This window comes from Sparus aurata, chromosome 23, assembly GCF_900880675.1.
Source record: "Sparus aurata chromosome 23, fSpaAur1.1, whole genome shotgun sequence".
Taxonomy (NCBI): Eukaryota; Metazoa; Chordata; class Actinopteri; order Spariformes; family Sparidae; genus Sparus; species Sparus aurata.
Window position 1 is genome coordinate 4,889,091 of NC_044209.1, and position 15,174 is coordinate 4,904,264.

At 42.6% G+C, this 15,174-nt stretch overlaps 1 protein-coding gene across 4 annotated transcripts in view; it reads left to right on the forward strand.

Annotated features, from left to right (window-relative positions):
• Positions 1 to 13,505, forward strand: part of tanc2a (tetratricopeptide repeat, ankyrin repeat and coiled-coil containing 2a) — a 50,323-nt gene extending 36,818 nt beyond the window's left edge. For all 4 annotated transcript variants that reach the window (XM_030407707.1, XM_030407709.1, XM_030407708.1 and 1 more), the window contains 16 exons: positions 407 to 541; positions 847 to 1,043; positions 1,139 to 1,247; positions 2,336 to 2,458; positions 2,539 to 2,676; positions 2,790 to 2,888; positions 3,153 to 3,344; positions 3,476 to 3,569; positions 4,007 to 4,140; positions 4,264 to 4,387; positions 5,931 to 6,106; positions 6,388 to 6,520; positions 7,133 to 7,224; positions 7,392 to 7,526; positions 7,765 to 7,865; positions 8,484 to 13,505. In XM_030407707.1, coding sequence (XP_030263567.1) covers positions 407 to 541; positions 847 to 1,043; positions 1,139 to 1,247; positions 2,336 to 2,458; positions 2,539 to 2,676; positions 2,790 to 2,888; positions 3,153 to 3,344; positions 3,476 to 3,569; positions 4,007 to 4,140; positions 4,264 to 4,387; positions 5,931 to 6,106; positions 6,388 to 6,520; positions 7,133 to 7,224; positions 7,392 to 7,526; positions 7,765 to 7,865; positions 8,484 to 10,371 — 3,870 coding nt within the window. In that variant the 3' untranslated portion in view covers positions 10,372 to 13,505. The remainder of the gene's footprint in view (positions 1 to 406; positions 542 to 846; positions 1,044 to 1,138; positions 1,248 to 2,335; positions 2,459 to 2,538; positions 2,677 to 2,789; positions 2,889 to 3,152; positions 3,345 to 3,475; positions 3,570 to 4,006; positions 4,141 to 4,263; positions 4,388 to 5,930; positions 6,107 to 6,387; positions 6,521 to 7,132; positions 7,225 to 7,391; positions 7,527 to 7,764; positions 7,866 to 8,483) is intronic.
• The last annotated feature ends 1,669 nt before the right edge of the window (positions 13,506 to 15,174 follow it).

The following is a 15,174-nucleotide window of genomic DNA, read 5'->3' on the forward strand; positions in this document are numbered from 1 at the left end:
CATTACTGATAAACTAGAAAAGGACATATTTTCACTTCTTCTTCAGTACTTTTCCTTGTATATAACGGGTAAAGTGGGTAAAAGCAAGTATTAAAACAAGTAGAACAGTCTGCTAAGTTCTACTTTACTGTAATGGAACATTTAAAACCAGGAAAAGACAACACCTATGTCATATCACAAGATAATGATATGAAGTTGAACTTGGACTGCATTTAATTGTAAATGATAAAAGCACATCAAATTTCAGCTAAAGGGGAAGTCAGTTGAGCTGTGTAATTAAGCAAGTAATATATTCATTGCAACACAAATGCATGCCTAACTGATTTAGTTGACAGAAAGACTTACAATATGTCTGTATGTGTGTGTGTGTGTGTGTGTGTGTGTGTGCGTGTGTGTGTGTGTCTAGGTTGTTCCTGTGAATCTGGCAGAGGTCTACCTGCTGCAGCTCAACATGCGGTTTCCCACACAGTCTTCTTTTCAGAGAGTTCTGCCATTGCTCAACGTAACCGTGGCGTCACTGCACCCACTGACCGACCAGGAGGTACACACCATCACTGCGTGTGTGTTTGTGTGTGTGCACGTGCATATACAGTGGGCTCAGAGTTGAATGCAAAAACCTTCACTTATCAACCAACGCTATAATTTGGTTAAAATAGTAAATTGTCCAGTCTTCAGCCGCAGCTGTGCTCTGTGTTTAGTGCTAATTAGCTACAATGCTAAACTAAGATGGAGAACATGGTAACATGTACTTCTAGTACAGCCTCAAAAAACTGCTAGCGTGGCTGTAGACTCTTATATATTTTTCATATGTTGAAGTGTGACTGTTCCTCTCCTCTCCTGCTCCAGCTGTTTGAGACCGTGAATGCTGGCGCCCTGACCGGAGGAACGCTGCAGTGGGCGGAGTTTGTGCACCGTTTGGAGCAGCTCTCCTCGTTCCTGCTGCAACGGAATGACGGCAGCAGGATGTTAAACCACGCCTCCTTCAGGGAGTGGCTGATGTGGAGAGAGGAGGGTCAGGACGACAGGTTCCTCTGCGACCCCAGGTAACTGATTGGCAGTGACAGGGTGAGAGTGGAAAGAGGGAGAAAGAAAGAGGTTTTCACTGATCCGTTTCTCCGTCCATCTGTTTGTCTATCAGGAGCGGTCACACTCTCCTGGCCTTCTGGCTCTGCAGACAGGAAGGGAAGTTGAACCGACAACAGACACTGGAGCTGGGCCATCACATTCTGAAGGCTCACATCTACAAGGTAGGAGGCAATATCGGCCAACTGATATATTGGTCCGGCTCTACTTATCACTCTTATATCGTTTTTATTTTTAACCTACCATTTAGCAGTTATGAGCAGTACATTCAGTTATTTGAGAGCACATTATAGGATAAGCAGATATGAGGACACTGAATTCATGTATTTATCAACAATGATATTTCTTTTATTAGTTGTCTGTGACAGTTGTGAACACATTCAATGATACATGAACAAACACATGAACAAATCCTTCTAATACAAATTTGTGTGATATGGTCAATCATTCATTGAAGTAGTCACACACGTTGGAGATGCTTTACAGGAGAATTTAGTGCTAACACCATATCCTAGTCATTTACTCAGTGTTCTTTTTGTGTTTATACATTTTACAAATGAGGTTTAAAATATAAAAGAATCTTGCATCAAAGTAGCTTCTTATGAGTGTTGCATAGGCTATACACTGCAGTCAGCTGAGATGTTCGTCTAAGAGGTTTTGCACTAATGTCATTTTTCATGCACACTGACACTACTGATAAAATATCTGAAGGAGTGGGCTTCTGTGTTCTTCAGAAAGAATATTATTAATGCCAAAGTTGTTAGCATTGTCTTTGTTAGCATTACTTATTTTTATGCTAATGTTGCTTATATAAAGATGACTTTGCTTATATTTATGCTAGCATTACTTATTTTATGCCAGTGTTGCTTTTGTTTATTATTATTAATAATAATAATAATAATAATAATAATAATAATAATAATAATAATAGATTTAATTTATATAGCGCCTTTCATGGCACCCAAGGACACTTAACAAAGCGGAACAAACAAAACAAAGAATAAATGGAGCTCAGCTTAGTTTAGGGTAGTTGGAGTTTAGGGTAACTATACTTATTCTTATGCTTACATTACTTATTTTTATGCTATTGTTGCTTTTGTTTAAGATAACTATACTTATTCTTATGCTAACATTACTTATTTTTATGCTAATGTTGCTTATGTTTAAGACAACTTCTATTTACAACATTTATATATATTTATAACGTCTAATATGAGCCTGTCTAATTATTTGTTTCCATTCTGGTCTTCAGGGTCTGAGTAGGAAGCTCGGGGTTTCCTCTTCAGTCCTGCAGGGCCTGTGGCTGTCCTACAGCACAGAGAGCCTGAGCCCTGCTGTGTCCTCGCTGCGCAACCTGTACACCCCCAACATCAAGGTAACATACTGCACACACACATCCACACACACTTGGTAATACAGATGGACTGTAACTTTAATGTCCCCCTACTCGCGCAGGTGAGCAGGCTGTTGATTATGGGTGGAGCTGATGTGAATTACCGTAGTGATGTCCTCAACAACGCCCCCCTGCTGTGCGTCCACGCTCACCTTGGCCACAGTGATGCTGTGGCACTGCTGCTTGACCACGGAGCTCAGGTAATTCCTGAGTTTTGACATTACACTATTTTCACTACTCAACTCTATGGGAACAGTGTACTTGGCTGGAATCAGATGATTGTTCCAAACACCCTTCTGTGTTGTATTTCCAGGTGGATGCTCAGTCACAAGATGGTTTGACTGCACTGGGATTCGCTGCTGCAGCTGGACATCTGGACATCGTCACAATGCTGTGTCAGCACAAAGCTAAGGTAGTCTTCCACCTGTCTGCCCGCTACATCTCAAAACTGTAAGCCATTGTGTGAAGGATTGTGAGTCAACAAACAAAAATGTATGCCATCAGAATAATTCGAAAAACAATAAGTTAAAAGTTCAACGAATCTGTGCAATTAATTTAGCCCAGTCTGTAAAGGGACAGCATCAGTATCTCCTGTCCCAAACATGGTCATACTGTTTCCACTGCCTCTGTGCTATGCAAAGTTCTGCAATCTAATTCTGTCTCCCTGTGTGCTCAGGCAGGTCATGTGGATAGCTCAGGTCGGTGTGTGTTGGTGCATGCAGCTCAGCAGGGCCACCTCGAGGTGCTGCGCTTCCTGCTGAAGCATGCGACATGGAGCTGTACTTCCTGCTGCGGCCAAAGGGGGGCGAGCAGGTGCCAGGCGGTGCAGCAGGCTGTGATTGCAGCCGCCAGAATGGGCCACACAGAAGTGAGCCACAGACACACACATGTCTTCATAATATTGTGTGTCATTGAACTATAACATGGATATTTAGGATATGTTTGTAATATTTGTTACTGTGCGTGCGTGTGTGTGTGTGTGTGTGTGTGTGTGTGAAGATGGTGTCATACCTCCTGGATCTTCCAGAGGAAGACGAGAAAGATGAAGAGAGACCGGAGATCAACACACCAGACAGTCTGTGGGGAGAGACAGGTACTATAAAAAATGTCCACGACTATATACAGATTTGCATTACTATGATCGACTACTAAACTGCACTAATACTAATTAATTGATGTTAATATGAACATAATATAACATATGAATGAAGAAATTATCCAAGATTTGTCGTGCAAACACAGCAGTTTACTGTTTATGTTTACCAGTTAATTGGCCCTATTAGCTTCTGTTTTTCTGTAATCTCGTCCTAATTGCTTGTTTTCTTTTAAAAACTCATTCATAGATTCACTCCTACTCAACCAGTCAGTTAGATAATCTTTATTCTCCCAAACCACTTCTCATTTGGTTAAAATTCTATATCTATATTTTTGAAAGATCTTTTGTTGCGATCTTGACAAGCTATTTCTATTACCTAAATTGTTTAAAGTGTGAATTGTTAAAGAACCTCCCTCCTTCTGTCTTCCTGTCAGCTCTGACAGCAGCAGCAGGAAGTGGCAAGCTGGCTGTCTGCAGGCTGTTGTTGGACCAGGGGGCTGCTGTGGACCAAGGCAACAAGCAGGGCGTGGCTCCACTCTTCAGTGCTGTGAGACATGACCATTGGAAGGTAGGGCAGAACCCAGAGAACACAAAAACACACACACGCAAACTCAGATTACACATAATGTTTTAGTTTGATTCCTGTTTCGGACATGTTGAGTCTCATTTCCCATCTGTGTCTTTCTGTCAGGTGGTAGAGTTATTACTGAATCACGGTGTGGAGGTAAACATGGTCGACCAGCAGGGTCGAACGGCAGTGATGACAGCAGCCTCAGAGGGACATTTGACCACTGGCCAGCTGCTACTGGATCATGGTAACCACCCAAGTATTGATGATGATAAAGGATTAACAATAACAGCATAAACACAATGCAAAAAACAAAATCTGTTTCTTCATATTTAAGTCATAAGTCCTGGACAACAACAACAGAGTCATGCCATACTTACCACCCTGCACTACAGGCATATGTAAGCACAACACAAAGTCCGAAACATGGACATTTTGAACATAAGGTCTTAGACACACCAAACCAACATCAAATGCATCAGCTGCTACAAAGGCCAACTGCCGTGTCACCTCATTTAAAAGGAAAACTTCAACATTTTGGACTGCGGATATACAAACTATTGTGATGATAAAGCAGCATTTGTCTACCATTTCACACTACTTTCAGTCCGATAAAAAGTTGGACATTTTAAATGAGCTTGCGTTTCTGTTGCGCTTTTCCAGTCAACTGGCAACTCAAAATGCCTTACAACACTTGCCACATTGACTGTTTACATACAGGCAAAGGCGACCATGCAAGGTTCGACCTGCTCATCATGAGCAATTTGACATGCTTCGACATGCAGTCAGGGAATCAAACCAGCGACCCTCTGATTTCTGGAATATCAACTCTGCCTCCTGAGCTGCGGTTGCAACAAATTACACTGCGGGGAGTCAGAGGAAGAAAAGGAGAGACCGCACTAAAATGGGTGAAATCATAGATATTCCAGCAACAAGCTCAAGGAGCTTTCCCTTTCCCTTTATTTTTCTGTTTCTCTTCCTGTGCACTGATTAGCCTAGGTGAGCAGACAATTAGACTGATTTTTATTATCAACAGGTGTCTCTGCAGATTGAACATTTCACTCAGCCAAAAAGCGGACTTTGTGGGACACACCACAAAAACCATGGACACTTGGGTTAATGAGTTGACGACCCTAAAGGCAACACAAAGTAAAGATGATACTATGAAAAGCTAAATTAGCGGGTTGGGTTTAGCTCAGTTGGTAGAGTGGGTGTCCCACGTGCGGAGGCTTTGTCCTCGCTGCAGCAGACCCGGGTTGGACTCCTGGCCTGGGGCCCTTTGCTGCGTGTCACTCCCCCTCTCTCTCATCCTGTTTCCTGTCCCAGTCTTCAGCTGCTGTATCAATAAGTCCAAAAAAGTACTTTAAAAAGAAAAAAGAAAAGCTAAATTATCAAAACGTATTATTTACACATGAACAGAGTTCCACATAAGCACGCACAAGACTCAAAATCAACTATAGAAACAAACCAAAAAACTATATCTAAATCACATAATAAATTCATTTACAAGCTGCGAAGCTTATTAATTGCCTCTCTTCTTAACCCTTCTTTGCCATTTTTTGGATCTGTTTTGAGATACCATCAGTGAAATAATGAATGCAAATGATCCTCATTGTGAGCTTTTCAAAGGGAGTAACCCTTTGTTTCTCTTGCAGACTTTTAATGCAGCACATTTTATTGAAATAAATCATCTTATAAAAGAAAACAAACCTATGTGAAATGAGAATGTATGTTATCTTTGACCCTAATGTAGCCTGAGATGAATCTCAAGCCTTTCTATCTGTTTTCAGGAGCCTCACTTGACCAGACCGACAGGGAAGGGTTAACAGCGCTGAGCTGGGCATGTCTGAAAGGCAAGCTCCAATTGGTCAGAGAGCTGGTGGAGAGAGGTGCAGCCACGAGTCATGCTGACCGCAGTGGACGGACACCTCTGGATTTGGCGGCCTTCTGCGGTGACCCAGAAGTGGTGTGTGAAACAGATACAGTTGTAGCTGCCAAATTTTAGAAGTATTGTGTCTGTCCCTGCCTTACCTGTCCTGCATAGTATGTGGAGGACAACAGAAAATGCTTGCACATATTTAGAAATGAATAGGTATGTTCTACTGTATTTATTGTTAGCAACAGAGAAGAAAGCTGTTAAAAAAAAACGTTTTAATTTTAGATAAGAAACCTAAAAATCAAATCATCTTTTATATCAATAAGTGAGACTAAATACAGCCCTTGCTTTTTGTGCTTTTCCTGTGTTAGGTGCAGTTCCTGGTGGATCATGGTGCATCAGTAGAGCATGTGGACTGCAGTGGGATGCGTCCACTGGACAGAGCTGTGGGCTGTAGAAACACTTCAGCAGTCATCGCTCTACTCAAAAAAGGAGCCAAAATAGGTAGAAACCTGTGCAGTGATTCATATTTACATCAGAGATACAGACAGGAAGTCAGAGCAAAAGAGAAGAATGACATGAAGGAAAGGTCTTCAGCTGGAGTCTAACTAGGTGTTGCTTATATAGGCCATCGGAGCCTAATTGTTCATATAGTTACCACATTAGCATATGGTGTTAGTTTCATATATTACCATACAAACATGAGAGTGGTATCAATCTTCTCACCAAATTCCCAGAAATAAAAGTATTTTACAAAATTTGAACTATTCCTTTAACAAAAAAGATAAAATTGGAGGAGTGGCAAAAGACCTGACAACTGTCATTGTTACTGTAAGATCAAACAACATGGCACATGTTGAAATGTGTGGAACCAAGGAATCTTTTGTTCTTTTGCTTTCCGCCAACTGTCAATGATATGTGTATGTTTTAATTTACACTGTGGGGGCATCTTTCTTCATAAGGTTCGATTTAGCTTAAGGCAATGGTCAGAGGTTAGGCAAATTAGTGTAGTTATGTAGTAGTTATGGTTATGATAAGGGCAAATAATGTAACTCTTCGTTGTGTCCCCAAAAGTGATGGAAACGTGTGTGTGTGTGTGTGTGTGTGTGTGTGTAGGACCAGCAACCTGGGCCATGGCAACCTCTAAACCAGACATCTTAATGGTTCTGCTTAGTAAATTGATGCAAGAGGGAGACCGACTTTACAAGGTAACACACACAAGTACAGGGAAACTCAATCTCTCTTTCACACACACACACACACACACACACACACACACACTCAAAGAATACTTATACAACATCATGTGTGTCTGCTTAATGTCTGTGCGTGCGTGTGTGTGTGTGTGTGTGTGTGTGTGTGTGTGCATTTGTAGCAAGGTAAAGCGAGGGAAGCTGCGCATTCCTATCAGTCAGCTCTTCAGAAGTTTCCAGGGGACGAGCTGAAGACGTTCAAACAGCTGAGAGTGTGTGTGCTGCTCAACCTGTCACGCTGCCACCGTAAGATGCACGTAAGTCTCTCGCTCTCCCCCTCCCTACACACACACACACACACACACAGAGATAGAGGTTGGACATAAATGTGTAATGACAACATAATCTTTGATCCAAGGTCTTAAAAAAGCTCCTTATTTAATTGTAGTTCCCTGCCAAGAAAAATGTTTTTCATTTTATTTCAATTTCAATTTCATCTACCAATTTTCTGTCCTTGGTTTTAAGGTAGTATCATAATGGAATTTTTCCTTGCAGGATTTTGGCCTTGCTGAGGAGTTTGCTACCAAGGCACTAGGGCTGAAAGCAAAATCCTATGAAGCTTTTTATGCCCGGGCCCGTGCCAAACGCAGCCGCAGGTAAGCATAGCGACATAAGGGCAAACCATGGAATGGAGCGTAATCATACTTACTAAATCAAGAACTGCTCCCTTTTAATGTATCATGCATTCATCAAATAAACAATTCATTTTTTAAATTAATTTCCTGCTGAATGTTGATAAGGTAGAGGACCTCATGTTTCCAACATTCTGGTAACACTACAAAAAGTTAGAATATTGAGCTTAGAATACTGAACCTGTGGTTAATTTGGTTTTATTGTTGCCAACAGACATTCTTTCACCGTAGTGTGACTGACTGAGTCAGACGTATTCTTCAACTCTATGCACTGAACCATGGTGTGTGTACTGTGACATTTTTGGATAAATACATGTATTCTTATACCTTAGTATAGTACCCTAGTAGTTATTCTTTTTATTCGCCACCTTTTGAAAATACAGTAAAACAGCTGGTCTGAGTCTGTGACTAAAGACTGAGTTAGGAACACTGACAGGATAAGGAATCATGCAGAGATATGACAAATGCCCTTAAAACCACCACTAGTTTGGATCCCCAGTCTTCTCTGCAGCTCTCTTTGTCTCTATGACATCTTCTGAGATTTTATTTTTGTCTTTGCTTCTACTTTCTTTCATCATTCAGACAGTTTCATGCAGCCCTGGAGGACCTGATTGAGGCCAGCCGCCTGTGCCCATCCAACCGGGAGATCCAGCGCCTGCTGTCCCGTGTCAAGGAAGAATGTCGGCAGGTTGCGCAACAACAATCTCCTCCTCCTTCATCACACCATATTTATCAACAGAATGTTGCCATGACCATCAACGAGATCAGGAGTAGAGATTCAGGTTGTCTGCAATTGCTGGACAGGGAGGGGCTTACAGAGGAAGAGGAGGAGGAGGAGAGTTACAGAGAAGGAGATTCTCTTCCTCACGCTTCCACCTTCCACCCTCCACCTGTGGTTCAAAGCCTTGACACCAACTGCAGCCCTGGGGTGCCATCGCCCTCTTCCCTGTCCCCCACTCACCTGTATTGTCACCTCCCCAGCCCCACCCACTCCCCCTCCTTAACTTCTCCCTCTCACTCTGCACCTCCTCCATCCTCTTCCAATCGCCATTTCAGCCCTCCACCCTCTCCAATGCAGCGTCAGCAGCAAGCTAGCCCCTTGTCAGAAAGTGCACCTGCATTGTCGGGAAATGGAGGTCTGCATTACCATTCACAGTCCAGCCCAGCCCTCCATCACTCAAACCAGAACCAAGGAGTGCAGCAACAACGCTTTTTGCCCAGTCAGAGATCCTTCCAGAGGCAGAACCCTGTTCAGGGCCAGTGGCTCCAACCAGCCAAAGTCGAGGTTGTCAGAACCAGTCAGCCAAGTTCCTCGGCCCACTCCGGCATGATTTTGGGAAGTTCTGCCTACTCCCAGTTTCATCAGCTACCCCAAGAGCTGGCCGAGCTGGGGGAAGGCATTTACCCAAGCCCTATAGATATCAGACCTAGTCTGGAGAGCCAGGCTGGTCTGTGTTCTGGAGCTTCATATCCTCTAGATGATGTGGATGTTGATCATAAGCAGATGCAGCCACGAACTGCATCTGGTTATGGGAGAGAGGAAGGAGGGGAGATGGCAGGGATGAATCGATTTGGCCAGGCCCGTCAGTTAAGCCGCAACCAATCCAAAGCAGCCTACTACCCCATGGAAGTGACTGAGACGACAATGGGGCCTCCTGATAGCCTTCTATCATCTCACCAATACCACCATCAGGGAGGACTACGGCGCCCCCTCAGTGCCCATCCGACCGCCTCTTCAGCTCCCCCTAGGCCACTTACCCACTCCCAAAGTATCAGCGTCCGTTTCTCGACAAGCAGTGGCAGCCTCGCTGGCGGGCAGTCCGTGAATCAAGGCCCAGGCTTCAGGACCTCTGCCTCCGCCCAGCAGATGGATTTTCAATCGGATCTGGTCTCTGTGGGAGAGGTTATCGGCTACCATGACGATTTTTTTCTGATCTCCTCTCCGCAGTCCGAAATATCCATCGTCGGAGGTGGGACTTATCCCGGAGAAGTGGGACGTTCATCTAGGAACACTCCTTTTATGGGCATTAACGACAGGACTGCGAGGGTGCAACAGCCGTATCAACAGCAAGCTCCATCCAGTTCAGCATCCTGTCTCAGCCCTTCTCGCTCCTGGGCCGTGTCTTCTGTGGACACAGTCGTCACCTCACCAAGCAAAACTCCTACCAATCAAGGCTTAGGTCAGCTCCAGCCATCGTCTATCGCCTACCACAACCGCAGCAACAACAATGCCCACAATGGTCACCTCCTCCACGACAACCAGCTTGACTACTATGAGGGGCTGCAGGGTAGTGGTCCTCAGAAAGAAAGCTCAGTGAAGGTTGCCAGTCAGAATCCCTCCTTCCTGGATGTGAGGCTGGCTCGAACAATGCCAGTGATCCATAACTGCTCAGACAGATCCACTGACAGAAAGACAGGTCCTATCTCTCCTGTTAAGCCAAAAAGACCCTTTGTAGAGTCCAATGTATAGAGAGAAGCAGAAGTGATAAGTCCTAGACAACAGAGGAGGATTAATAATGAGAGGCTGTAAATAAATGAGTGCACTTATATCCCAAGACTTATTTGGGCCATGAAACTACGTAGGACTTGCAATGTTTGAAACAAACTAGTTTGTACAACCTATAGTTCGGACAGTGTCCAAAGGGCAAGACGCAATAATCATTCAAATAGGGACGACAGCACACACTCCCAGTTTCTCTTTGAAGATAAACATGATATGAAACTCATGGTTATGAATACAAGACCATGTGTACAAGAGAGTGCTAGGTCAATTCCTGCCCAATGTTTTCACATTGGGACACCTGGCCAGTCGCTGTCTATTGGCATGCTTGCCAGAGTGTTGGTTTGGGAAGGATAAACACTTTGTTTAAAGCATACAGACAGATTTGATGTTCAGAGATCTAAACAAAAATTTAACATATCAGTTCAATTATGACCAAATTGCCTGTTACAAGCCAAGTTTGTCAATTACCCAGCTAGAGACAGAAAAAGGAGAGAGAAGGGATAAAGGCAATGAGGGAAGGACAAGAGTGCTAAACCTCGAGAAAGCTCTTTGCCATTACAAAGCACCACGAAAAAAATTCCTTCCCTTCCTGACTCCTTGCCATCTCAAACTGAAGTCTCACTGAATGCCCAAAATGTACTGTTCTAGGCTTTTTCTGCAATGTAAGTGACTCTAGGCGGTGACATTCAGTCAGACAAGAGAGACCACTATCAACTTTGTCAGTCACATATTTTCAATTCAATTTTAAGATGCTTAAATGATACAATGACTGGAAACTTCGAAACAGTCACTGCAGGAAGCAGGCTCTAAAACTTGTGCCAGTCAGATGCCGGTCAGTGAGCCAGTCTCAAGCCATAGTTAAAGAAACTAGGATATTGCTGTCATTGATTAAGCACTGACTCGCTGTATAAAAAACAAAAATAATTCATATTTATCTTTTCTTTAAGTTATATCTGTATTAAACTGTATACTGTAAATATTGTTTCTCTTAAAAACTGTATATTCCTTTTGGATTTGCATTTTTATGTTTCGTTTTTCACACGATACATAGAAATGGTAACATTCTTTTCAAAGAGACAAAAAGGAAGAGCGAAGTTGGAGTTTAGCTTTGCTCAATTGTTGGTGAACATCTTTTCCTACTTGTGTATAAATAGCAGTGATCAGCAGTGAACATTCTGTAAAGTGTTTTAGGTTTTTCTGTTTTGCTTCATATAGTGACTTTGTTTTTTCTATGAAGGTCTTTTGTATTATGAAGTCGTAAAGGTCCTAATTTATACAAATCACAGGGATCCCAACTGATAAACCAGGGCCCTTTACATTGCCATGAAAAATGAGTGCATTACATACCCCATGACCTGCTCAGTTACTCCACAAAATCCAACTGACTATTTGCTAAACCTTTCTCCTTAAAGCAGTGATGGTTCAAGTTTGGTGTCTTTTTTTCCCTTGCCTTTTCATAACCAGAAACACATAGGACAAGTGTAAAGGATGGATTTAACTGTATCTGTTCTAACCTGCAATCACTAGCTGCCTGGCGAACTAGCTTACAACCTACAGCAGTAACAAGAGCGTTATTCGCTTGGCCAAGAGACACTTTATTAAAGGTAAACTATGCACAATTTGTCAGTTGTGGCCCCTTAACAGATGGTTCAAGGTTATCTCCCTCTCATCAACGGTCAAGACAGTCGGAGAGAGCACAGTGGTGGTAGCTTTGGACATCCATGACTTATACAGAGCAATGTTACCTGGTTGCTGCGTTTTCATAGAGTCAGGACACCACACACTCCATGATGTTGATGGATGGGGACTACACTCCACCGTCTGAAGTTTGACACCCAGAAGCATCCCAGACACAGCAAGATCATACGAAAATACAGGCAGAGCGTAGGGCCTCTTTAGACACAGTCACCGCCAGACACTTTTCATGGGTCATAAGAGAGAGGGATGACTTTTGTATGAATCTACACATTGTTGTTTCAGGAAAACCATGCATGGTATACCTTTAAATGACTGCACAAGTTTGAAGAGTTATAAGTTAGGGAAAAAAAAAGCCTGGTTCACCACTAGCTTATCCTTTGTGTTAGGTCTGCTGGAAACAGCCAGCAAGTTCTCATTTCATATGACAAGGCAATGGTTGATGTTTTTCTGACATCAAGCACCCATTTTTCAAAATCTTCTAAAACCTTTGAATATACAGCTATCAATCTCATTAATTTAAGTTGAATAATACCTGTGTGAGAAACAAACGTTTTACAGGCATTACAGCAGTAACAAGGGGAGGGTGTTGGCTAACAACAAATCCAGGGGGACTAGTTTTTCATAGGAGGTGTGACTAACAGATGGTATTTAAGAAAGTGGGACTAAAATGTCAATTTTCAAATGTATTTTATGCACATTAAAGCCTGATTTTTGTATATTTCTTTTTATATCTCTAATGAATCAGAACCCTGGTTTCGGAGTTGCTGATGCTGATGGAAAGTATGACCTCTGAAGTCTCTGTAACAGTACAGTTTCTGTGACCACTGCCCTTGTTTCTTACTGCTCAGAAGTTTCCAGCTGTTAGAGAATGTGGTAATACTTAACCTCTCTGGTTCACAAGCCTGCTGGGTATGATATGTAACTTCTGGACAGCTAGAACAAAGTATAATATTATCTCGGAAGATTGGATGTTCAAGAGTAGTTTCAAATGTTCATATTTGGAAACAGCTTGTCATAGTGCATCTTTGTTGCTTTAAATCCATGATGAGCTGGATGACAGATGTGTTGTCTAAAAAAACAATTTCTTGTGCTGTACATGTAGGCTATAACTCCCAGCCTACTTGGGGGACCTTAGCCCAGCGTTCGAAATACCACTGGTAATCAAGCATTACTTCTGATGTTCTGTGTGTGTGTGTGTGTGTGTGTGTGTGTGTGTGTGTGTGTGTGTTTACTGTGGGCTTTTTCCACTGTATGTAACCTATCTTAATATTTAATATCCCAGGATGGTTATAGCAGTTAGAAGAACATCATTATGAAACACTTAAAAACAACATGAATGTGTCATCTCATGTGAAATTACTGACTGCTGCATTACAAAGAGGAATAAAGATGAATGAGATACAGATGTGTAAGTCTATCTCTCCCTCTCACTGCCTGGATATGTTAGGGTCTTACCCTACAGGGGATGTCAATGTGGATACTGACTATAATCTCAGCATCTTTTGTGACCACAAATTTATTGACCATACAGTTTAAAGCTGTATAAGATGACGGTATATGTTTATTAATCTGTTACCTTGGTTTGGGGAAAAAAAAAAATCTGCAGCGGATTTTTTTAGAATGATACATGGCAAACATTGACTTTAATTTCTTTTTGAACATTTGGAGTGTTATGATATTACTAAATCGGTTGCCATGCAATGTAACTGTGACATCAAGACTACGAGAAAACACTTCCACTGGTCAAGAACTAGCCCGGCTTGTAATATTCTGTCAAACACAAACTTGTTTCTACTTGCTGATGCTCCCATTTTCCAGTCTTCAAGCTGCAGTCAGGAGTTCTGAGGAAAAAGTGTACTGAGCCAGATAATTTGAATGAGCACCTCTCCCAGGTCCCTCCTTCATCCACTCTGCTGCTGCAGTCCTGCATTTAAAGCCCCTCCCCACAGAGGAGCCTGCTGTGCATGAGCAGGCTTGTAACCATGGTAACAGAGGACGCCAGATAACCAAGATGGCACATTCAAAAAACAATAACAACATGAGCCCCGATTGTTCTCTTTCTGATCAATACAACAAAATTACAATGACGAGTGTCTTATCCTCACTGTAGATATCCCGAGTAACGAACAATATAGAGACAGTAGACAGAGTTACCAGCTAATCATTACCCGGTGCAACATTTTTGCCATGCTGCCTTTCTAAAGCATGAGTAACGTTATTTCTCTAAACCAATTCAACCACTTCAGAGCATACTGAACCCTAACTAACGTTTTAACTGCCTGGTCACTTGAGAGACGCTTTTGCTAACTAGTAGCCATAAAGACAAAGCTAAACACGAGGGTTAGCACACAAGCCAACAAGCCAGATTTATCAACAAGCTACATAGCTCGCAACATTGGCGACATGCGCTATTGCGAATATTACTGTAACCGCTACCACCATAGCCTTGTGGTTATAACATAGAATGAAACATATATCAGGCAGGGGTCCTTACTTGTCCAGCAGAAAAGCCGTAAACTCTGCGTCGCTCTTGAGTCCTTACTAATCCTGCAGCTCCACCTCTGAAAATTCTCTGTTGTGTTGTTGTTGTTGTTGTCTGTTCTCCGCCATTGTTTACAGTTTGGACTTGACTTTGAAAATATCTGACCAGGTAAGAGTAAGCACTGCGCCTGCCTGGGGAAAGGGCACTGCCCAGTACGTGCTGCCTGTGGGAGGGGGGCTGCCAGCAACTTATGCATGAGAACGACTGACACTTCTCAGACACTCCCCTCGGCTCTGATTGGTTGTGTTGAGCCGGGAGCAGTGAATTCTTGCAAATCAAATAGCAGCCACTAGGTAGAGCCACAGACGGCGGATTTCTACACAGCTGACCTGTATCTTATTCTACTGTCAGATCATAATGACAATTTTAGCAAATGTAACAAAAAAATTATAACAGACTACAGATTTAATGCTCTTTATAGGAGGCACCTTCCTATTACAACACTGTGCCATCAAAATGACCAGTCATTATAGCTTTCAGATAAATGCAGTGTCGTAAAAAGAACAATATTTCCCACTTGAAATTTGTGG